This window comes from Saimiri boliviensis, chromosome 2, assembly GCF_048565385.1.
Source record: "Saimiri boliviensis isolate mSaiBol1 chromosome 2, mSaiBol1.pri, whole genome shotgun sequence".
Lineage (NCBI taxonomy): Eukaryota > Metazoa > Chordata > Mammalia > Primates > Cebidae > Saimiri > Saimiri boliviensis.
This window is the reverse complement of record NC_133450.1, coordinates 138,717,728-138,742,241: the sequence shown is the minus strand read 5'-3', so window position 1 is coordinate 138,742,241 and position 24,514 is coordinate 138,717,728. Positions and strand designations below refer to the sequence as shown.

Genomic DNA, 24,514 nt, shown 5'->3' with positions numbered 1-24,514 from the left:
TGGATGGCAAACAAGCTAACCTTGAGGGAGACGGTGATGGCCTGGGGCCACATCCGGCCCTCTGCCCTGCCCTGTCCCCTGCCTGGAGGCCCGAGGGTCTGCTCAGCTCCAGGCCTGGAAAAGGTGGCGTCCGAGACCCTCAAATCTTCCTTTTGCCCTGGGCAGAGGCTCTCTGCCAGCCTGTTTCTGGGAACTGCCTGACAACAGTCTGAGGCCTGCACGTGGCCTAGGCGCCCCCCTATCAGGAGCCCTTTGCTGAGCAGAACCTGTCTGGGTGGTTTCTGGCCTGCGCACCCACCCGCTCTGTATCTTGGGAATGCTGGCTTCGTGTGCACTGGGGTGGCCCACTGTGTGCTCTGCTGCACTGGGAGGCAGAGACGGGGAGGCCAGGGGAGGCCCAGTCACACTCGGGGTGCAGCAGGCCAGAACACGAGCCTACCTGACCCTGAGCCTGATGCCACCCCACATCGCCCAGCGCCCACGGAATGCGAGGCCGTCTGTCCCTGGGGGGTCACCACGGCTGCTCTGTTACCTTGGCTGATGTGGCTGCCATTCCCCACCAGCGGGCCCCGGGGGTCCAGTGTGTCCTCTCCCCACGCCGAACTCGGAGGCTGCTGGTGACCGTCCGTGTGGGAGGCTATCTGGGGCACCATCACATCCTGGGGTTGCTCTCCGGGAGGGCTGCATGGCCGTGCCGAGTGGAGGTGACTGCCCGCCCAGCTGCCCCTTCCCAGGTGTCCAGCCCTGGCCACAACCTCCACCAGCTCCCCATCCCTGGGAACAACCTCACATCACATCCAGGGGTGGCCTTGGTCAGTGGCTAAGCAGAAGACAGGATTCTGACCCCCTTGCCTGGGCAAGGTAGGTGGGAGAGGCCTGTGGCTCCCCAGCGTGTGGCCCTTGAGGCTTCTGCCTGGAGACGGACCGCCCCTCCCAGGTGCACAGGCTGGGCTCTGGGAAGCCTGGCGCCGCCCCCAGCCTAAGCTGACCTCCAGGCCCCCCGTCTGGTCTGCCCCTGCCTGGGTCACACTGCTGGGGTGGCAAGAAGCCTCTCTGCTCTCAGGTGCTGGTCCCACGACATGACATGCGCCTCCCTTTCTTCTCCAGGCACTGGCCACACCTGGGCACAGCTCGCTGCCCCACCCAAGGGTGACCCTGAGCATTTCCCCCAGATTCACAGGCAGTCAGGGGTGGGCAGGAGGTGCTGGTTCGGAGGCGGGCCCTAAGGGCCTGGAAGCCCTGTCTCCCGAGGTAGATGGCTGAGGGGTTGAAGCCCGCACTCTCACTGAGGCAGGACCCAGAGGGCCCCTCAACACCAGTGTGTGCCCCACACAGGCTCTGGAGGGAGATGGGGCAGTGCCCCCAGGGCCTGCCACCCAGCCCCCAAAGCAGAGCAAGGCACTGTGCTCCCGGAGCTGCCCCAGAAACAGAACAGGCTGAATAAAAATGGAACAGGAGCCCCTGGCCCCTTCTAAAGGAGTCATTCCCCTCCTCGCGCCCTCCCCGGCACACGTGTCTCAGCCAAGGACCCCGAGGCAGCTCCATCTGCTCTGTGCGGCTTCTCCCTGGCTCTCCTGGTGTTGGGGGTGCAGACGCTTGCTCAAGGACACACCCCGAGGGGCTTCTCTCCACCGAAGCAGTGAAGGAGGGCAGCGCGCCTGCTCCTAAGAGGCAGGACCCCCAGCAGAACACCACAGGCGATTTCTCGGGGGTTGGGGCCCAGGGAGCCCAAGTTTCCCCTGTGAATGCCTCACGTTTCTCTATTTTCCAGCTGTGGACAAGGCTACGCATCGCTGGTGTGACAAGCAGAGCCCAGGGTGAACCCCTCTGCCAGGAGGATGGGCTGACCTTGCCGTAGGGTCCGGGCCTGCAACCACACGGCTACCAGCCCCTGGCCCCTCCAGCCCCATAAGGAAACTCTGGGGGACTTCGAGGTGGTAGCCAACCTGGAAGCCTCTTCAGAGACTCCTGGGACTGGATGCCTGATCAGTGACTGCCCAGGCTTCTTTGAAAGCTTTGGGAAGAGCTCAAAGAGCTAATGGCTGAGGCTGAGAGGCTGACTCCCCTCCCTGCAGAGGCCCCTCTGGGCTGGGAAAGAGCTTTGGGGCACTCCCCTAGGCAAGCAGGGGCCTGCAAAGGCTGCTCGCCGCTGCGTCTGCACTGCCCCTTCGCTTTGCTGCTTCTAGGGGTTCCCTGATAGAGTCTTGAGGTCTGCCAGCCCTGGGGGCCTGAGCTTGGGGAAGAGAAGGACTCCCCCACCCTCCAGGGCCATTTTGAGCCCAGCGGGAAGAGCCGTTCCCAGCATCAGGAAGCCAGGAGGCCCGTGACGGGAAAAGCAGCTGCTCCTCGCACAGCCAGGCTCTCGGGCAGGTGACCCCGGTCATCATACCCTTCCCTGCTCCATGGGGACAGTCCAGGCAGAGCCCCTGGTGTCCTCTAATGAGGTGCTTTTGCTGCAAACCAAAGCCAAAGGCCATATGGCCAGGGCTCAGAGAAGGTGAAGCCGCCCCAAGCCACCCTGGGAGGGGGTGCCTAGGGCTACATGTGCCACCTCTGGCCCCTGAATCAGGTCTGTCCACCAGCTGTGCCCCACAGTGTCCCACACAACTGAGGGCAGGAGAGCACCCCATCCCTATTCCCCAGGCGAGGAAACAGGCCGAGAGGGTCCCTCCTTGTGGCCACACTCTGGCCAGCTGCAGAGCCAGGAAAGTGCTGCCAGCTGCTGGGGCTCCTCCCATGATGCTCGGGCAGCTCCAGCACCCACTGGGCCCGGTCAGTGCCCTCAATGCCCACCCCTTCCATCCTCCCAGGCACAGTGGGGATGGGGCTCAGTGAGTGCCGGCCGCCCTATGTGGGAAAGGCCTCTCAGGCCAACATGAGGGTCCGGACCCCTCCCCCGGGACTCCCCAGACCAACCAACTCACTGTGTGTCCTTTGAGCTCGAAGGGCTGCTCTGTGGGTGGCAGCCGGCAGGGCTGCTGGGCCTGTGTGGTATCAGGGAACATGGGGAGGGCTCCAGCCTCAGGCTTGTCTCTAAGCTTTCCTCCCAGGTGGCCTTGACTTTGGGGCCGGGACCCTGCGAGAAACAGGAGAGTCTGGCGTGGCCGCCTCTGCCCATTCCTCCTCGGAAAAGCCAGTGCTGGGCTGCACGTGCCAGTGGCCGCGGTAGGGCTGGTGTGGTGCCCCAGCCGCTTGCTCCCCTTCGGGATGCCAGGCTGAAATGGGGCCTCCCTTTGAACGGGTGTCCTGCACCCCCACTGAGAGGTGTGGACGGGAGGCCCAAAGTGAGAAGTCTTTGCCCAAGACCAGCCGGAGACCCCCATGGCCAGCTCTGGGGATTGGAATCAGGTTGCTGGGGTTCCCTCTCCTGCGGCCCAGCCTGGAGCAGATGCTTCAGAGAGCTCATATCATTCCATCCTCACCCCCACCCTCCAAGTGAGCCAGCCACCCTCCGCACCTTACAGAGAAGACGCACAGGTCAGGGAGGCACACAGCTTGCCTGGGGATGGCCCCCAGCCTTGTCCACACAGCTCCCCAGTCAGCTGGTGGACATGGGAGCAGGAGGGGACAGTCCCCCACCCTCATCCACACAGCTCTCCACTCCGTCAGCCGGAGGAGATGGGAGCAGGAGCCTCCCTCCAAGGATGCAGCTGCTGCTTGGGGTCCCCAACGGGCTGGCCTCCCTAGGAAGCTCCCAGCCACACTCTCCTTTCTGCCTGGGTCCCACGAGATCCCCAGTCCTGCTCATCCTCCCGCCCCAACCACTGCTGCCCCCACCTGAAGACTGGCTCTGCTCTAGGGCCTGGCCAGGACCACCCCATCCAGAAAGCCTCCTTGGCCCCCCAGCTGTGGCCCCTCCCTCCCTCCATTGCCCCACCCCACCCCCACAGCAAGTCAGCCTGGGGCCACAGGCATTTTTACAAGGGACTTGCAAGATCCCAGGAAGTGGCCAGGGTTGACAGCATTTCCTGAGCTGAGCCCCAGAGCAGGTGAGAGCGCCCACCTGCGGCAGCTTGGCCTGGGCCTGCAGCTCGAGGAAGGGGAGGGCGTCCTCGGGCCTCGGCGTGGGGGGGACATCCGCAGGCCTCGGCGTCGGGGGGATGTCCAGTCTCAACGTGGGGGAGACGTCTGTGGGCCTCGGTGTCGGGGGGATGTCCAAGGGGCTCCGTGTAGGGGGGACATTCATTGGGCTCAGCGTAGGGAGGACATCTGCAGGCCTCGGGGTGGGGAGGGCGTCCTCGGGCCTCGGCGTGGGGAGGGCGTCCTCGGGCCTCGGGGTGGGGAGGGCGTCCGAGGGCCTCGGCGTGGGAAGGGCGTCCTCGGGCCTCGGGGTGGGGAGGGCGCCCTCGGGCCTCGGCGTGGGGAGGGCGTCCGAGGGCCTCGGCGTGGGGAGGGCGTCCTCGAGCCTCGGTGTGGGGAGGGCGTCCTCGGGCCTCGGCGTGGGGAGGGCGTCCTCGGGCCTCGGGGTGGGGAGGGCGTCCTCGGGCCTCGGCGTGGGGAGGGCGTCCTCGGGCCTCGGCGTGGGGAGGGCGTCCTCGGGCCTCGGCGTGGGGAGGGTGTCCTCGGGCCTCGGGGTGGGGAGGGCGTCTGAGGGCCTCAGCGTGGGGAGGGCGTCCTCGAGCCTCGGTGTGGGGAGGGCGTCCTCGGGCCTCGGGGTGGGGAGGGCGTCCTCGGACCTCGGCGTGGAGACGTCCCTCTGCTGCTGCAGGAGCCGCGTCCTGTCCCGGTGCCTGAGCAGGTGCGTGTGCCACAGGTATCGGATTTCCCTCTGAGCCGGGTGGAAGGAGCAGGTGTTAGCAGAACCCGGAGCCAGCAGGGGAAAAGGCCAACGAAAGGGAAAGGGAATCTAGTGGGATGCCCTGGCCTCGCACTGTGGGGCCTCCCTTCCCCCAGTTGGCCTTCGCCCACCCCTCCTGCCTAGGATACCCCCATGGCCTTGGGCTTCCCTGGGCTTGGTGGGGGAGGCAGCTGCGGACAGCTGGATGCGGAGGGAGGCAGGTACTCATATTTGGGGCCCGAGCAGGGCTGGCACAGGTGGCCAGGGCCTCACCCTCCCTCTCTCCAGGCTCTGGGCAATGCCCCCCCCGTTGCTCCTTTTACGACTGTTCTGTTCCCCACAGCGTCCCTGGTGGACGCACCTTTGTAACCGTGCACAGAGCCCAGGCCAGGCCCTTGCACACCCGCCCTGTGAGACGGCAGCCGAGGCCCTGCTGAGGGAGTGTCTCATCCACGGCCCCACTGTGGGGGGCTCAGACTCCACCTCCACCACGGCGTTTCTGCCTATGACAGCCGGGCTACGGCTGGGTGTCCCTGCCCCTGGCCAGCTCTAGGCCTCCTGCCTGGGCTCCCTAGGCAGGGCCTGTTCTTCCAGGCTCCCTCCTTGCCAGGTGACAAGTGAATCCCCTTCTAAGCCCCTTTATTTCCACGGCTCTCACTGTTCCCTGTGCTGCCTGCCTTTTTCTGTTTCCCTATATCCGAGAGGACCCGTGCCTGGGTCTGTGGCTGGGTCTCCACCCCCAGCTCCTTTGCCTGGGACGCCCCACACCTGACACCCCAAGGTGGAGATCTTGGGCGTTCCAGTCAGCACCACCCCTCTTCCCCGAGGAGGGTCCTGGGCACAGTAAGTTCCCCACCCCAGCCTCAGTTTCTTTTTTCTTTTTTTTTTTTTTGAAACAAGGTCTCACTCTGTTGCCCAGTGTTGCCCAGGCTGGAGTGCAGTGGTGCAGTCTCAGCTCACCACAGCCTCGACCTCCCAAGCTCAAGCGGTCCTCCCACCTCAGTCCACCAAGTAGCTGGGACTACAAGCATTGGCCACCTGTAGTGGCAGGTTTATTTTTGGTAGTGACAGGGTCTTGCCGTGTTGCCCAGGCTGGTCGCACATTCCTGGGCTCAGGCAATCCTCCTACTTTGGCCTCCCAAAGTGCTGGAATTACAGGTATGAACCGCCTCACTCGGCCAGGTTTCTTGATCTGTACCAAGGGTGTTGGCACCAGCCCCTGCCCCACAGCCTGGGGGCACCGAAGTGAGGATGCGGGCACAGCGTGCCTGACCTGTAAGGAGCCCTCGAGCCTGTGACCTGAGCGGGGGCCGGTAAGGGTCCTCGCCCTGGCTCTCAGGCTTGCTCCCCAGTCTCGCTCTCCGCCGAAAGCACAGCCCTGACTCGGGCAGCTGTCCCCCTCCACTCCTGCGTCCAGCACTGACTCTCCCTGGGGGTCTGCTTCCTCCAGGCCTGGTGACAACAATGGCCGGAAGGCAGGAGCAGCCACCGACTGAGACCCACCCTGCCAGGCGCGTCTGGGGAGCAGCCCGCTCCACCCTCACGGACCCCATGCATGTGCACATCAGGTTTCTCATTTTTCAGATGAGGGAACTGGGCTCAGAGCAGAGGGGAAAGTCCTCTGGCGTCGTACACGGGCACACATCCACCCAGGGAAGTGCTGACTGCACCAAACTCTCCCAATCCCCTGCTTACAGGTACTACAATTATTCTCCTGTTCCAAGAGGAAACCGAGCCTCCAAGAGACAAAGCCACTTGCCCGAGGTGACATCCAGCAAAAGTCTGAGCCTGGCCTGGAGCCAAGGCCACAGGGCCACCATCCACCCTGGCTACGATGCCACAGACACTCCTTGTGTACGGGGCCACGCTCCACCCTGGCCGTGATGCCCCCTCAGGCCATAGACACTCCTCACGTACTGCAGGGTCCTGCGTGGCCCTGGAGGTTGGCAAGGGCTTGGGAATTCTTTAGCTGTGGTGCTGGGGGATGTTCAGATTCCAGGCAAGAAGAGGACAGGGCCGCCGCTTCTATGTGCCACCTCCCCCAACCCGACAGGTCTGTGCTGCCCCCACCTGCTCCTTCTCGAATCTGCTGAGGGCTTGCTGCTGCTTCTCCGCCAGCACGGCCAGCAGGGCTCCGTCCCTCTTGCTGTCCAGGCACCTGGGGGAGGTGGCAACATCACTGCCAATCTTGACAGCACGTGCAAGTGGATATAGAAGGTCACAGACACAGCCAGCCCTGGTCAGCCACATCCACCTGGAATGCTCTCCCAAGGTGTGGGCACTGGGGAGGAGGCAGCCGAGTGTAGACAGAATCAGCAGCCTTGGGGTGGCCAGATGGCCCCAGGCCGGGCTGTCACTCTTCCACCCTTCACAGCCACTTTTGGACTTTTGGGTCTAAAGAGACAAAGGCTGAGAGGAGCCCCTCCCACCTCGGAGACCCAGCTCAGGCCAGTGGGTCCTCTGAGGAGGGAAGTGGGGGTCACCTCCCATCATGGAACCCAACACCCTCAGCCTGGCCTGCTCAGACACCGAGTGAGGATGTTAACTCGAATCACCTTTCTGGGGACCAATCTGGCATTATCAAGAGGCTTCCAAATGCATCCTCACTGACACGGTTATCCCACTTCTAAGGTTTTAATTAAGGAAATGATCATTAACAATGGCCAAAAGTTGGAGACAACCTAGAACCCAAGAGCCGGGACAGGCTAAGGGAGGTAGAGCCCCGTGTGGCCGCGGTGCACCCTGCGTGTTACAGCCGTCACGGAGCCACACCGAAAGGTTTTGTAAACGCGGCCCATTTGCAACGTTGCACTAGCCATGTGTTTATCCCCAAAACAGAGCATGCGCAAAGATGATCTCAGAGGTCATCTTCGGGATGACGGGGTTTTTGTTGGTTGAGTACTTTACTGTCGTATCTAAGTTTCCGCAAACACCTATTATTATTTGGACCAGTACCCTTCGCTCCAAAACGCTGTCCGGGGCCAAGAGAGGGATCCGGGCGGGGCGGGGCGGGGAGGGGCGGGGCCGCGGAGGGACGGGGCCGGCGCAGGGCGCATGCGCTCACCCTCGCCGATGCTCCAGCGAGGCCAGCTCGGCGAGCGTTCTCTCCCGGAGCGCTGTCTCGCGCAGGCGCAGCAGCGCCGCCTGGTGCTGCGCTCGCAGCTCCTCCTCCCGCAGGCTCCGCTCCCACGTCTGCAGCTTGAAGCGGCCCGAGGCTCCCAAAGCTCCAGGTTCGGTGCTTCCGGGCCTCGCGGGGCTCCACTAGGGCGGGCCGACTAGGCTTTGTCACCGCCTAGCCTCTGAGCCGCTCCCGGCACTGGCCGCCGCCTCCGGGAAGCCCTCTCGGACTGCCCGCCCCGCTCGTCCCCCATGCCGCGCCCGTCTTTCCCCGACTGTAAGCTCCCGGGGCAGGCGGGGCAGGCAGGATCCTCATCATCTCGGCCTCGGCCCAGCCCCGATCCAGCCACCTGCCTTAAAATGTACAACCTGGGCAGGGGTCAGTCTGCCCAAAGCCACACGCTGATTTAAATGTCTGCCCTCCTCTGTCACCGAGGGTGGGAGGAACGGGCCTGGGAAGCTGTCCGCTGGAAGACCCTCCCAACCCAGGACCTGCCTTAGCGCTGCGCAATGGAGGGGCAGTTGGGTCCAGCTGGGCCCTGAAATTGCGCCCCTCCCCCAGGGACCTCTCCGCGTACGTACCTGGTGGGCGGGGGTATCCGGAGGGACGAGCTTGGCCAGGGACAGCTGGGATAGGGTTCCGTCAGGGCCCCCCACCTCTGAGGAAGGAGGCACCATGGTTGGGTCATGTAGGGGGTCAGGGACCATTTCTACAGGAGGGCCTCACGAAGGTTGGTCTGCGGCAGTTTCCTGTCCCCACCCCCTCCCGGACACACAAGGCTTCACACAGAATCTTCAGGAGACCACGCGGGAAGGGACGGGGTCTCATGTGACCCACCAATCGTGGGAAAGACCAGACCAAAAGTGGAGGGAGCTCAGGGAGGACAGCCCAGCGACTCTGCTTCTACAGGAGGGGAGACTGAGGCCCGGAGAGGGGAAGCGGCTGTTTGCGGTCCAGCACCAAGGAGCTGGCAGGTGACCGCAGAGCCTGGGTCCCCAGCGGAAGCAGCCACCCTGCTGCCCGGCCTCTACTGGCCACGCTTCCGTACCGGGAGGGATGGAAAAGGAGCCTCTGCTTCAAAAGACACTTACAGACTTACCCTCCCCACAAAGAGAGGGCAAAAGGGACTGGATTTCGGCTTTGCCATCCCATCTGCCTCAAGTAAACAAATCACATAAATATACACACACATATGTGTAGATACATGGAGGTGTGTGTGTATGTGTTTTCACACACATATGTGAAAGAAGTTTTCCAGACACTGGATGTGAGGCAACATAGCACAGTGATCCCTGAGAGACAGAAAACAACGGAGGTGAGACCAACAATGTTCACAAATTACTGCCTGGGAGAGTTGCTGAGCCACGTGCGGGGATGGGAAGATGGCGGAGCTGGTGGACTCCCTGAGTAGAGGAGACAGAGCCCAGAGTCTGGGGGGACCAAGGCAGCTGGAGTTCATGGGGGCAGAATGTCAGAGAAGAGAGGGTCACACAGGACAGGGCCTCCCAGATCTAGGAAGTGTGCCCCTTGGAATGTTCATCAGAGAACTGATGGAGGAATGTGCACATCCAGAAGCTACCAGATGCCAGGATAGAAGCATCCGAAGGACCAGAAGCCTGGGAATGGTGCCTGTTTCCAGTAGCCAGGCTGGAGGACCTGAGGACTGCCAGGTCACTGGCCAGGCAGCGGACACAGAACATTCTTGCCTTGACTGTGGGAAATAATTAGCCCCAGGCTAAGCACTGATTCAGAGCAAGCTAACACACTATTAACACAAAGTCTGAAAGGATCAAATTACTTCCAAGTAACTGGATTCCAAAACAAAGCTTAAGACTGTTTACAGGGTGGAGTGCGGGTGGCTCACGCCTGTAATCCCAGCACTTTGAGAGGCTGAGGTGGGCAGATCACAAGGTCAGGAGATCGAGACCATCCTGACCAACATGGTGAAACTCTGTCTCTACTAAAATACAAAAAAATTAGCCGGGCATGGTGGTGGACAACTGTAGCCCCAGCTACTCAGGAGGCTGAGGCAGAAGAATCACTGAACCCAGGAGGCAGAGGTGGCAGTCAGCCGAGATTGTGCCATTGCACTCCAGCCCAGGTGACAGAGCCAGACTCCATCTCAAAGAAGAAAAAAGGATGTTTATAGGAATACAAAAATATCTAGTGCTCAGAAGGTAAAATTCACAACGTCCAGAAGATATGCAAAGAAACCAAAAACCCCAGTCCGTAAGGAGCTGGGTAGTTTATTGACACTGACCCAGGCATGATGTGGGTGTGAGGATTGGCAGAGGAGGAGATGAGAAGTTTCATAACTGTATCCCACATGTTTAAGATGTTAAGGAGAGCCACAGAGGATATAAAATGAAAAGATCCAAATGGAATGTACGGACTGATGAAAATTAAAACACTTGAGATGAAAAACGCACTGGATGAGATTAAGGGCAGAGGAGAGACAAACAAACTGGAAGATACAGCACTAGAAACTGGCCAAAAAGAAACAGAGAAATAAAAGAATAAGAACTTCAGTCAGCTCACAACTTCGAGTGGCCCAATATATGGGTAATTGGAGTCCCTGAAGGAGAGGCGAGAGAGAGAGGAGCAAAAAGAACAAATGATGGCTGAACTATTTCTGAATTTGAAGAAAATGATAAATCCACAGGTCCAAGAATCTCAACAAACCCCAGGGACAAGAAACTCTGGGTACGGTAGCTCATGCCTATAATCTCAGCACTTTGGCAGGCTGAGGTGGGCGAATCACCTGAGGTCAAGAGTTCAAGATCAGCCTGGCCAACACAGTGAAACCCTATCTCTACAAAAATACAAAAATTAGCTGGGCATGGTGGCAAGTGTCTGTAATCCCAGCTACTTGGGAGGCTGAGGCATGAGAATCACTTGAACCTGAGAGGCAGAGGTTGTGCCAGTGCACTCCAGCCTGGGCGACAGAGTGAGACTCAGTCTTCAATAAGTAAAGAAGAAAAACAATAACAAAGGACATCGTAATAAAATCGTTCAAAACCAGTAACAGAGAAAGTCTTAAAGGCAGCCAGAGAAACACAGACGCAGTGATGTACCGAGGGACCAAGGAGGAGGATGGCAATCAATTTCTTGTCACCAACAATGCAGGCAAGAAGATGAGGAGCAGTGTCTTCAAGGGACTGAAAGGGAAAAAACTGGCCTAGAATTATATGTCCAGGAAAGAGTATGTCAAAGTCAGAGATGAGCTGAAGATGTCCTTAGACATGCAAAAGCTGAAGACCAGCAGACAGACATACGCTACCAGAGACGTTCAGGCAGCCTTCCAGCGGAAGGAAGAGGAGGCCACTTAGAAACCTACATCTACCCGAAGCAATGACAGATACCAGAAATGGGAAGACCTGACCCATGCAGATATAAGTCCAAACACATACATCATCTGAAACTTTTAACGAGATAATTGGCTGTTAAACAAAACGATAACAATGTACTACAGAGTTTATAGAACATTTAAAATAAGCCTGGGCAACATGGAGGAACCCTATCTCTACAAAAAATACAAAAATGGCCAGGCACGGTGGCGCAATCCTAGCACTTTGAGAGACCGAGGCAGGTGGATCACCTGAGGTCAGGAGTTTGAGACCAGCCTGGCCAACATGGTGAGATCCCATTTCTACTAAAAATACAAAAATTAGCTGGGTGTGGTGGTGCACACATGTAATCCCAGCTACTCAGGAGGCTGAGGCAGGAGAATTGTTTGAACCTGGGAGGTGGAGGTTGCAGTAAGCGGAGATTACTCCACTGCACTCCAGCCTGGGTGACGAGAGTGAGACTCCACCTAAAAAAAAAAAAAAAAAAAAAAAAATGCATGACAGCAGTAACTTAAAGGCCAGGAAAGAAGAACTGGCCTCGTACTATAAGTGATCGGCTGTATATACTATTATAAACCCTAAAGTAGCCACAGTTATAGCGCTGAAGCCAACAATGGAGTTAAAGCAGAATCATAACAAATATTGCTTAATGCAAGGGGAGCAGAAACTAAATGGAAGAAGAAAATAAAGGACAGATGGAACAAGAGAAAAATAACCAGGTGAGACTCCAGCCTACCACATCGGCTGTCACGTTCGGCGTGAATGCCGTTACTTGGAAGAAACCTGATCCTTACACTTAAGCACCCAAGTTAAAAGGCAGAGATTGCCAGGCTGATTTTTTTTTTTAAAGCAAAATCCAACTATAGGCTGCCTGTAAGAAACACACTTGAAATGCAAAGATGCAAATAAATTGAAAGTAAAAGGATGGCAACGGAGATACCACGAAACACCAGCTGAAAGAGAGCTGGAGTGGCTGTATTAATATCAGCCAAAGTCGACTTTGAAGCTGAGCATGCTGCTGTGGATAAGAGGATTGCTGCATAATGACAGAGGGGTTGGTTCATCAAGAGCACATCATAATCCCGAGCGTTTATGGGCCTAATGTCAGAGCTTCAAAATATGTGAAGCGAAACCTAATAGAACTGCAGGGAGAACTAGGAAATCACAGTCGGGTATTTCAATACCATCTCATATTCATCCAGAGGAGTATTAGGCAGAAAATGCACCAAGATGCAGTAGATTTGAAGAGCACCACCCACCACCCTGGTCTAAGCGATGCCATAGAACATTCCACCCAGAAACAACAGGATGTACATTGTTTCCAAGGAGCACCTGCTAACATAGACCGTGTTCCAGACTAAAGCCGGAGTCTGATGATGAGAGTCACACAGATGTGCTTTGTGAACACAGTGGAATCAAACTAGGAACGCACCGCAGGAGCCCAGCCTGGAGATGTGGGGACTGTGCCCGGCTGGGAAGTCGACGCATCTGCCATGATCACGGTGAGGGCTGAAGGCACCTCGTGGAGGTCTTGCCCGATGGCCTGCACGTGGACCCTTATTTGCTGACACACATGACATGGGAGGGGAGTCTGGACCAGCTTTCTGCACAGCCCACACGGAGAGGCTGTGCAGAGACCCTTCCCGTCAGGGAAAGCCACTCAAAGGGATAGAGGTGGCTATATCAGCAGGCCTGGAGCCAGGGAAGGGTCCCTGTTCCTGAAGATGCTGAAACAGGTTGTACCCAGGCTTCCAGGAGATGGCAGCCATCTAGAGGCCAGCCTAGAGGTCACGCCAACTCAGAGGAGCTGAGACCCGTCCCAGAGCAGGGCCAACAGCAGCCTGTGCTCGCCTGAATGGCCAAGCTTCCGCGTTTGTCCTCCCTGGGCTGTGGACCTCTCTCCCTGTCGGGCTGGTCCCCCAGCTCTAGGGAAGCTTTCCTGCTGAGCCCCTGACTCAGCTCCCCCAGGCTGGGTGGGTGGAGATGGTGTCTGCCAGCTGTCTAACCCAGTTTACCCAGGCTCAAGGGATGCCAGGGGCTGGGGCTGTCCGAGGGTCAGTCAGGCGAGCACTGGAGTCAGACAGACCTGCCTGTAGGTACTGGCTCTGCTCGGCGTGGCCTTGGGCAACCGCCGTGGCCCCCTGTGCCTCCCCGTTTTGTACCTGCCTCGGGTACCCCCCTCCGCTTCACACTGGCTGAGGGCTCTGCCTGCCTCAGGGCTGGGTGGAGTTTTGAGGACACGGCCACCTGCAGAGGCTGATCTGTCCTTGGGACCCTGGGAGGATGTGGCAGCGTCTGTCTCCAGAGGTGGGTGTGACCTGCAGGTAAGGACAGGTCCGGGAGACTCTGCATCAGTGCCCACAGTGCCCACCCCACTGCCATTGCCTGCAGTACCCACCACACTGCCAGCACCCACAGTGCCCACCCCATGCCCACAGTGCCTGCCCCATGCCAGTGCCTACCTCATGCCAGGCACCCACAGTGCCTGCCCCACACCAGTGCCTGCAATGCCCACCCCACTGCCTGTGCTGAGAGACTCCCACCCATCATTTCCACGTCGGGAGGGTGTGGCCAGCCCTAGCCTCTGGCCTACCTGGGTGTGGCCATTACTGTGCTCTGAGAGGCTGTGGTCTGCTCTCTGTCCTCAAAAATCTGAGGCTGCTCCAGCTTCGACACCTTCTCTGACCTGGCCTGGGTTGAGTGTCTCTCCATCAGCTGCTGTGGGAAGTTGGAGCGGGGGATTGCAGGAGTTGGTCCACAACTGGGCATTGGGTCTGGACAGCCAGGCCATGCCCGGTCCCAAGGAGGAGCCTGAAGCTGAGCAAGCCTCCAAGAGATAGAGGTGGTCGTATCAGCAGGCCTGGAACTGCTGATACGCTGATATCCCCTCAGGGGCCTCTTTGCCTATCTTCCAAGTGGGGCGGACAGCCCCCTTTTGCCTGCCAGAGAGGCTGTTGCAGGGAAGCTGGGGTGGCCGGTGCCCAGCCAGAGCTGGAGGGTGTGGGAGCCAGGGGCTAGCTGCACAGAATATGGGTGGAAAGGGACCCCCAGCTCTGGTCCCGGCTGGGGGTGCTTGGAGAGCAGGCACAGGAGGGCAGCAAAGCCCATGATGGGGGAGCAGGGAGGAAACAGACAGGAATGCTGGCCCCGGCATCTGCGCTGCGGTGGGTCTGAGGCTGCCCGAGTGTGTACTCACACATGCACACACTGCATACACACACACACGTGTGCACACACTCATGCACACACTTGTGCACACACATTTTTGCACACACTCTGCACTCCCACACACTCGTGCACTCACACACATGCATTCACACACATGCACTCACACACACATGCAGGCACACACTTCTATCACACTCCTGGAGATGCCCTGTGTGTACCATGAATGTCCCTCCCACCAACGGCCCCTGAATCAAACACAGGAGAAAGCTCCACCTCCCAGAAGGATCATCCCCTCCAGCCAGGCCACAGCCATCAGCCGCCCAGTCAATGCTCTGCCAGGGTCACCACTTGCAGGCCTGGATGACACTGTCCCCTCATGGCGCAGGTGCTGGGCCACCCCAGACAGTGGGAGCTGCCTGTTGGAGGGGACCCTATTGGTGCCAGACGGCCCAGGGGCAGCGGCTCAGGAGACACTAAGCCCCTTCCCTCCGGCAAGAGACCTGTCAGGTCTGTAAGCGCCACACATACTTGGGGTGGTGAGCCGTGGAGAGCCCAGGGCTAAGGGGCCTACCAGGCCTGGGACATGCACAGGTGGCAGTTCCCGTGGCAGTCTTCGCACTCCTCCCCAGCATGCCTGACCTTCCCACCCAACCTCCTGCAGAGACAGGTGCTCCCCCGGCGGCCAGCGCCACTACCTCCAGCCGACTCCTGAAGAGCAGCCTGTCCAGGGCCTGCTGCGTCTCCCAGGCCTCCAGCTCGGCCCGCTGCCGCAGTAGGGCCAGCGCCTGCTTCTGCCGCTCCAGCTGTAGGGAGAGCCAATGGCTCACGGTTCCTGCCGCCCCCGGCCAGGGGCGGTGGACCCCTTCTGCGGAGGTCGCCCCGAGGGACTCTACGTCTGGGCAGGGCCCCTCCCTCCAGCCCACCAACTTTCTCTCCCTGCCAGGGACTTCTCCCTTCCGGGGTGAGGCCCCAGAAGGTCAAGTGCCCTGGATCTGCTCCTCCCACCTCCAAGCTCCCCTCCCTCTCATCTGGCCCCGGCGTTTTTAAATTCTATAGTTCTGTGTGTTAGAACCTCTTCTGCTTGGCCTCTGGGGGACAGAGGCTGCTCCCAGCTAACTGCCTAACAGAAGAGCCCTAAAGGGGCAAACCTGGAAAGAATCCAGAAAGCTGGAGGTCTTTTGCTGGGTGCTGGGAAGGCGTCTCACGCACGTGTCCTCCTGCTGACCTGTGGAACCACGGAGGAGGCAGCTGAGTGGCCTGGGACCCTGTTCAGGCCACCCCTTGCCGCTGTCTCGCCGCTCCATGGCATGGCGGGTTAGCACAGCCTCTCCTCCTGCAGGGAAACGGGCACAGAGGTCAGGAATGCAGGTGGGCTGACTCCTGAGCCCAGCTGGCATCCACTCCATCAACAAGAGCCCCTGCCCCAAATGTGAAGGCAGGCTGGGAGGGCTGCAGCCCCACAGAAGGACACAGAGGGCCGCTGAATCTCCTCGTCCCCACTAAGGCCGTGTCTGCCTGACCCCAGCCACGACTAACTCCAGGATGGATGGCAGGAGTCTGTGGGGAGGGTGGGGCCCAGGACATGGGCTTTGCCTCCAGACGGACCGGGTCCGTCACACATTTGCCATGTGACCTTGAACAAATCACTTGTCAGTCAGAGCCCAATGGGGTCACAGAGGTCCCTCCTGCCCTTGTGTGAGGGTCGCGGAGATGGCTTGGTACAGGCTGGCTGCGCACTCAGCGGGTAGAAGCTGCTGCTGATGGTGTGCAGGGGTGGCTGGTGATGAGGGGGTGGTGGTGATGAGGGAGGGGTAGGTGGGTGGGTGAGTGCAGACATAAACACATGGCCCAAGTCCAGGGCTCTCTTTGGAATTTCTGTGATTGATCCCAGGCATGGATAAAAAAAACCTCCGCCTCCTCCTTGGATAATGAAGTCCCCAGTGGCCATGGAGGGGCTTCTCTTTCTCCTTGGTGGCCCCCAGGGTCCCAGCTCTGACTCCGCACGCTGCTGGAGCTCCTGGCCCCATGGAGGCTGCCACCAGGAGGTGCTGCACGCAGGGGGTCTGCGATGGTGGGGCTCTCGTGGATGACCACTGGCGGATGAGCCCTTGGCCACTGTTGGCTCGTGTATGGGCAGAGCCAAGACCAGGATTCCTGCTCGGACTGCCCCGAGACCACAGCTCCTGCAGCAGACAGCCTGCCTTCCCGGATGGAGCAGCTCAGCCGTGAACCACAGCTAGGCCAGATCCTGGGCGTTTCCACAGCAGCAGAGGACACCCCACAGCACCCAGACAGTGTGAGCAGCAGGGGCATTGGCCACCTGGAGTGCACTGAGCATTTGGGCTCATCCCAGCCCCCTATCCAACTGGTGATGATGGGAAGACACTCTTACACTTCCTGGTTTTGGTTCAAGCGCCTGTTCTGAGCTGAAATTCCTTTGCAAAGGGAAGAAACCATCCTTTGCTTTTGTTTCACAGCCCTGAGAGAGGCTGACACCAGAGAAGGGGCCCCAGCCCCCACCAAATGCCCCTCCGGCGCCTGGGAGCCTCACAGTCCTGGGGTCCCCACAGATCTCCCAGCTGTGGCCTGAGGAGGGGGAGTCCTGGTCATCGCCAGCCACGTCAGCACCCAACAGATCAGGGAACATGGGGGGACATGAGCGGCTTGTTCCTGAGCTCTGAGCCGTGACCCAGGAGAAAGTGAGCTGTCCCCGAGCTCAGCACGACCCTGGCTGGACAGAGACTGCAGGAGTCACCCCAGTGAGAGCTCCAACTCCCCTAGGAATGGGTGAGGAGCTCCAAGAGTCTAGCACCACCTGCCATCCCAGAGTTCCTGGTAGCTGTGACGATGCAATAGGACAGTCTGACAGATCTCAGCATGTGGCAGCTGCCATCACAGCTGGAGAGGATGATGTAACTAGCTACGTTCTCAATCATGTGGCTTGGGTCCTGGGGAATCACAGCCTCAAACCAGAAGTAAGCTGACAGGACCCCTGACCTCTGTGGGGGCTGTGGAGTTTGAGAGCCACGGCTCTGCTGTCCAACACGGCGGCTGGCAGCCACACCTGCCATTTACATTTAAACTTAAATTAACAGAAAATAAAACATAAAATGCCACTTATCAGTCACACTGGCCACATTCTCATGGCACAATACTGGACAACTCAGAATCCAGAACTTTTCCTCCATCGCAGAAGGTTCTATTGGACAGTGTGGTGTACGTGTTTAAGTCTGGAAAGTTCCACTGGACAGAGTTAGTCTACATGTTTAAATCTAGAAGCTTCCATTGGACAGTTCTGGTCTAGGTGTTTATGTCTAGAAAGTTGCTTGGACAACTCTGGTGTAGATGTTTATGTCTAGAAGGTTCCACTGGACAGCTCTGGTCTAGGTATTTACACCTAGAAGCTTCTATCGGACAGCTCTGTTCTAGGTATTTATGTCTAGAAGGTTCTCTCAGATAGTGCTGCCTGCAGTCATAAAAGCTAGACCCAACAGACTCCTGCTGCCTGTCCCCTGGGGCTACTGCACCTTCTGCCCACAGGATGATGAATGGGGTATAGGGGTAAAATCTGCCATGTCAGGCTGCCCCTTCCAAGAAGAAAGCAGAGCCTGACTCTGACCTCACCCACTTGGGAGATCCTGACCAAGAGGTGGCTGTCCTGTGGCCATCGGGAACTGTCTGTGACTCACAGCAGCCAGCCCCTGCCAATCCAGCCTTCAGGAAGGGCAGTCACCAAATCCAGCAGGGGGAGAACAGAGCCCCAACCCAGCCCATCCCTGGGCACCCCGGGTAGCTCGACACACCTCCCTGGGCTGCACTTTCTGGGGAGAGGAAAGGTGGTGCTATGGTTTGAAACGTTTGTCCCTCCTCATGTTGAAATGCACAGCAACTCAGCCACAAGGCGGTTCAGCCACGAGGGCTCCACCCTTGTGAATGAATGAGTGCCATCACTGTGGGAGCAGGTTCATTGGAAAAAGGAGAGTCCCACCCCCCTTCGCCCTCTCCCCTTCTCGCCCTCCTGCCTTCCTCTCCGTGTTGATGCAGCAAGAAGGCCCTCGCCAGATGCCGGTGCCTTGTTCTCAGACTTCCCAACCTCCAGCACTGTGAGCCAACACATTTCTGTTCATGGTACGTTACCCAGTCTCTGGGATTCTGTTACCGCAGCATAAACAACGAACCCCCCAGCACATGCGCTGTCTGCCCCTTCCTGTCGAATCCTCCCTTTGCAGTGATGCCTCAGTTCCCACACACTGTGCACCCTCACTCGCTCATCTTCTTACTGCCCACACTCCCTGAAACGGGTGCCGCAAGGACCGGGCCCTGCTCCCTCAGTGCCAGGTAGGCAGCGACGGTCAGAGGGTGTGTGCGGAAGGAAGGGGCAGCTGCACCCCGGAGCTGCAGAGGCTCCACACCCTGGAGACTGGGAGAGTCTCTCCGGGGAGGGGCTGGGTGAGGGAGACACAGACCCTTCCTCCCTCTGAGGGCTCCAGGTGTGAGCCCAAGAGGCCCCCCACACAAGCATGCACACACGCGCACACGCAGGACCCTCTCTGCCGGTCCCTGAAGCTGCCAGGTCTGGCTCCATGGCCCTGGAAGACCCCGTGAGCCGCGCCCCCCTCTCAGAAGCAGCCTCCAGGAAGGCTCCAGCCCCAGGCTTTGAGCCCAGCCCCTGGGGGTCCACAGCCCAGGACTGAAGTCCACTTTCCTCCCCCCAGCACTGGCGCTGGAGCAGGACCTTCGCCCCCAGGATCCCCAGCTGCCAGCTGAGGAGGGTGCAGGTTGTATCTGGGGCTACCCTGGGGTGGTGGTCCGGGGTAGGGAGTGGCATGGGGGCCCCCATTCACTCAGAATACACCCCCTGCCACGTCTCCCCCAGCCAGACATGAGCGTGTTTTACTCTAATGCTCAAAACCTGTGAAAATAATCGACAAATAACGATGAAGGAGCAAACATGGCCCCCGCCTCCTAGGACCCCCCGCGCCTCCTCAGAACCCGCGCCTTCTGGGTCCCCACCTTCTCTGCGGCCCCGCCTTCTCTGCGGCCCCGCCTTCTCTGCGGCCCCGCCCTCTCTGAGGCCCCGCCTCCTCAGAGGCCCCGCCTTCTCTGAATCTCCGCCTTCTCTGAGTCTCCGCCTCCTCAGGACCCGTGGCTTCTCAGAGGCCCCGCCTTCTCTGAGTCTCCACCTTCTGAGGCCCCGCCTTCTCAGAGGCCCCACCTTCTCTGAGGCCCCGCCTTCTCTGATTCTCTGCCTTCTCTGAGTCTCCACCTTCTGAGGCCCCGCCTTCTCAGAGGCCCCACCTTCTCTGAGGCCCCGCCTTCTCTGATTCTCTGCCTTCTCTGAGTCTGCACTTTCTCAGAGGCCCTGCCTTCTCTGAGTCTCCACCTTCTCAGAGACCCCGTCTTCTCTGAGGCCCCGCCTTCTCAGAGGCCCCGCCTGCGCAGAGGCCCCGCCTGCGCAGAGTCCGCGTGCGCTCAGTCCTGAGGCTGCACCCGCCCCCCAGCTGCCCCACCAACTCCCCTCGCAGGACGGCCCCACAGCGCAACGCACACCAGGCCAAGACCCTCAAGCCCAGCAGCGCCTGGGCCACTCATGGGCACCAGGCAGTGGGCGCTGCTCATTGGAAACCAGGGATAAGAACACTCAGCAGCAGGCGGAAGAACCGAATCCGGGCTGATGGGACCATGGGACGCGTCCCGGGAGGCGGCCTGAGCACGGCGGCCCCGGCATGGCTGTCACGAAACGAGCTCGTCGGTCTCCACCCAGCGCCCATCCGGCCAGCACAGAGCACGCAGAGGCCCCGAAAGCCTCCAAAACCTTTAATACTGAGGTGTGGATGCTCTCCACATGGAAAAGGGTCTCTCTACCCCTCGGGGCCAAGCTCGAGTGCCAGGCAGCGAAAGGGTTTCCCGCAGATGCCCCTGGCCACCCAACCAGCCAGCCCGGGGCCAGTCCGCAGGGTCGCCCTTACCGCAGCTCCGGGGGGTCCAGGGCGCCACGGAGTCTGCCCCTCCGGCTGCCGGCATCTCCTCCAGTTGCAGGGAGCCCCAGATCGGGTCCGTGTGTGAGCTGGAAAGCACAGGTGCATTGGTGGCAGGGCCAGGCCCGTGGAGGAGGTGGTTGGCAGGGAAATCTGGGGGACAGCCCCTCACTGAGCAGGAACCTGGGCTCCCGTGGCTTGGAGCAGCTCTCAGACCCCCAACAGTGTGCCCAGGGTGGGACCTGATGGCCAAAACCTGGATGGGGAAGAGTCTGAGGCCTGGGGTCCAGGAGGTAGGGATGAGCGGGAGACAGGGGAGAGCGGGAGGCGGGGGCGAGAGGTGGGGGGGGGGCAGGTGAATGGGTGGCGGGGGTGAGCAGATGGTGTGGGCAAGCGGGTAGCAGGGGTGAGCCAGTGGCAGGGATGGGGGGGGTCTGAGCATGTGTCCCAGCACGGCAGCATGAACCAAGGCTGCCAGCCCTCATCTGCAAAGTGTTGATGCCAAGCCTGGCTGCTTGAGGCTCTACACTCAGACCCCAGGGGGAGCAGAGGTGTGGAAGGCCACCGTCAGGCCCCAGGGCCAAGATCAGAGTCTCTGAAGCCAGCGTGCTCATCAGGACCACCTCGGCCATCCCCTGAGGGCACTGTCTGCCAGGTCCCGAATCAGCTGTGGCCCTCACCCCACTACTCAAGGCTGGCATTGGAGGCTGCAGGGCGACCTATCTGGAGAGCACCTGGGGTTGTGGCCATGGAGGCGGGCACAGCTGGAACCACACACCTGCCCCCGCACAGGCCAGCCAGCACACAAGGCTGACAGAGCTAGGAGCCAGGTGTGGCCGCTGGCCTTTCCCCAGTCGGTGGCTAAGCGGTGAGGGAGAGCTGCCAGGCACAGGCCGGCAGTGCTGCTGGGGTGAGGAGACTTTGGGATGCAAAGAGAGACGAGCATGTGGGCGGATCATGTGCTGAGCCTGCGTCCGAGAGCATGGCCAGTCTCACTGCACGTTTCTCATCAGGGCCTCATCTGTGATTCCTGGTACACAGGGACCCAGAACTCACTGGATGGCTGAAGATGCTGCCCACACCTGTAGCCCAGGGGTTGTGGGAGGGGGACATGCCCTCCCCTAGCAGCCCATGGGGCCCACAGGTGTTTTTGTCTCACACCAGCTGTGGGCAGGGGCTGTGCTGGGCCCGGTGATAGTGATGACCCCCACAACCCAGCCCCACCCACATTCCCGGTGCTGCAGGGGAGCTGGACGGGTGCCCAGGCCATGAGGGGCTGCATGGCGCCCGGGAGCACAGGCCTGGACAAGAGTGTTCCAGTACCCAGGCTGGGTGGCTGGAGGCGCCTCCACCACTGAGTGCTTATGGGACAGAGAGCAAGGACCCACCCCCAACTCAGAAATCAGTCTGAGGCCCTCACAGTGGCTCACACCTGTAATCCCAGCACTTTGGGAGGCCGAGGTGGGCGGATCACAAGGTCAGGAGTTCGAGACCAGCCTGGCCAACACGGTGAAAATACCCCATCTCTACTAAAAATTCAAAAATTAGCCGGATGTGGTGGCATGCACCTGTAGTCTCAGCTACTCAGGAGGCTAAGGCAGGGGAATCGCTTGAACCCGGGAGGCAGAGGTTGCAGTGAGCTGAAATTGCTCCATTGCACTCTGGCCTAGGCAGAGCAAGACTCCATCTCAAAAATAAAAAAAAAGAAAAGAAACCAGTCTGAGAGGCGGCCAGGATCTGGGGCACCTGGGAGGCTCAGCGTGGGAGACTCGGAGGGGGCTGCAGGTGGAGTGAGCAGAGGCGGCGTGAGCCTGTCCGGCAGCTCCAGCCTGTCTGGTGGTGCATGGCAGTGGCTGTTTCAGAAGAAACAGGCCGGGCCCCTTTCCTGGCTGCCCAAACAGGGGCAGAAGCCTTGGAGGCCCCAGCCAGCCTCTGAGCCTCTCCCTAATCCCTGCTCTCCACCAGCCTGGGTCCCTCCAGGCCACAGTTCATGAATATGATTCTGCCTCCTGCTGCCTCTCCACCGCCTTGGCAGGGCTGTGTGGTGGAGGGCACAGCCCAGTGCCTGGCTCTGGTGGGAATGTTGGTGCCAGCGCCACAGGGCACCCGGGCCGCACCTCGGCCCCTCTGGCTGGACCTAGGCTGGGCCAGGAACGTGGAGACCTCAGCCTGGGTCTGTGTGGGTAACCCCCCATATAGGCATCGAGGAATGAGAGCTAAGCAGAACCCTGGAACAGTCAGGGTTGAGGAATAGTTCACTTTATAGTGTTACTACTCAGCTATTTCCTTTTATATAATCCTTTACATAATCATATATTAGTTTATAGAATTAGGGCTTGTAGGCTACCTTTATATAATCCTCTATATATAATCATATAATAGTTGATAGTATGAGTGCCTGAAGAATATTTCCCTACATATATACCTTTAATTATATCTTAGTTCATATCAGAGGAATGCCTAGAGCAGACACAGCGCAGAGCATGGTTTAAGGGAAGACAGTTACACAGGACAAGAATCCATGGCCCAGGCGGCAGCGTTCAGTATCGGAAAGATACCCGCTGTATGGCAGGCTTGGGGCGAGAGCCACTCCTCCTGATAAAGGAGTCGTGGGACCTTGCTCCAGTTCTTGTGGAAGGCTGCCCTCAGACCGGCAATCCACCTTGGTGACTGTGAACTTTATCAGCTCTTGCTGCTGTGCTGCTTGAAAAGCATCTTCCTATAGAAGCCACTGGAAGCTGCCAGAAGGTGGCGGTAACCCTACAGCTCTGTCACTGCTATGTGACTTAAGCATCCTCCTATAAATCTTCTTAGAAGTAGTTTGCCCATAGACAGAAGTATTGCACACTGTACCCTCTTCACTGCGCACGGCCCACCTTCAAGCCTCGGTGACCTAATGGGGGTGGACCCCTTACTGCACACGGCCCTCACCTTCATGGGAACAGGCCCCTTGCTGCGCACGGCCCACCTCCTGGCCTCTGTGACCTAATAGGGGTGGACCCCATGTTTAATTGCTCACGACCCTATCACTGTCCTTAAAGATGATTTCACTCACTGCCCTGCCCCCTAACCTATACACAGTAAATACTCATGCTTCTGGACATTCAGAGCCTCATCTGACTCCGCTTATAGGTGGCGAGGCCCCCCGAGCCCAGCTGCGTTTTCCTGATACTTCTGTGTCCTGTCTCTTTATTTCTCGGATTCTGTACCTCAGCACAGCATAAGGCTCACCCCGCGACCCTGTGGGGCCCTCAGCCATACATCTGACTTCCAAAGTGCCCTACAGGTCTGCTCTTGGAGGCAGATCTAGCTGGTCCCCCAGGAGCCCGAGGCACTGAAATTAACCTCTCCAAAAATTCCCACACACCCCCACTCCTTCTCAAGCACCACCCCCACCCCTTCTCAAGGGCTGGAAGGAACAGGTGGCAGAGGTGAGGGCTGGCCCGATGCTGCCCTCTTCTGGTCACAGTGACTCAGTTCCACAGGCTGGGCAGGGCTTGGGCAGCAGGTGGGGTCAGGGGCGAGATAGGGTACAACTCAAAGCCCTGGAACAGGCACCAAGCCCACCATCCCTGAGGTCAAGGAGGGTTTCAGGAGAGGAAGCTGGTGGGGCTTCCTCAGAAGGATGGGCAGGAGAGACATGAGGCCAGGAAATGTCCCAGCTGAAGGAGAGGGGAGGGGAGAAAAGGAGAGGGGAGCAGAGGGAAGGGTGAGCTTGGGGAGGGGCATCCCCTTCCCGAACGTGTGGACTGTGGCTGCTGAGGAGGCAGAGGCCTTCCTGAGAGAAGGCTGCCGGCCTGGCCTCCTGCCCGCCCCACCCACAGTGTTGAGTTTTCGAGCTTGGGTTCTGGGGATGCCTGGGGAGCGGCTGCTCAGCGCGAGCTGGGGTCCCCCACCCAGGGTGCTTCCGTCAAGGTCAAGGACAGAGGGGTGAGAGTGACCAGGAGTGACCCAGGAACGCCTGGCAGCACATGGTATGCAGGGAGCCGTGGGGACCAGGAGGCACCGCTGGCCAGGAGGCCCTGGATCCCAGCCCACCCCAGCAAAAGCAGGTGGGCTCGGAGGAAGATTTTTGGCAGGGGTGGGGAGTTTTTCAGGAGAGGAGATCCAGAAGTGTTCACAAATC

At 59.4% G+C, this 24,514-nt stretch overlaps 1 protein-coding gene across 2 annotated transcripts in view; it reads right to left on the bottom strand.

The window, feature by feature from the left end:
* Positions 1–24,514, bottom strand: part of CCDC187 (coiled-coil domain containing 187) — a 54,722-nt gene that overhangs the window by 7,121 nt on the left and 23,087 nt on the right. For both annotated transcript variants that reach the window (XM_039461515.2, XM_074394508.1), the window contains exons 9-19: positions 20,380–20,477; positions 15,559–15,743; positions 15,106–15,213; positions 13,836–13,960; positions 13,409–13,560; positions 8,477–8,553; positions 7,842–8,038; positions 6,848–6,935; positions 4,004–4,768; positions 2,925–3,076; positions 533–681 (exon numbers count right to left, since the gene is read on the bottom strand). In XM_039461515.2, the coding sequence (XP_039317449.2) occupies positions 533–681; positions 2,925–3,076; positions 4,004–4,768; positions 6,848–6,935; positions 7,842–8,038; positions 8,477–8,553; positions 13,409–13,560; positions 13,836–13,960; positions 15,106–15,213; positions 15,559–15,743; positions 20,380–20,477 (2,096 nt within the window). The remainder of the gene's footprint in view (positions 1–532; positions 682–2,924; positions 3,077–4,003; positions 4,769–6,847; positions 6,936–7,841; positions 8,039–8,476; positions 8,554–13,408; positions 13,561–13,835; positions 13,961–15,105; positions 15,214–15,558; positions 15,744–20,379; positions 20,478–24,514) is intronic.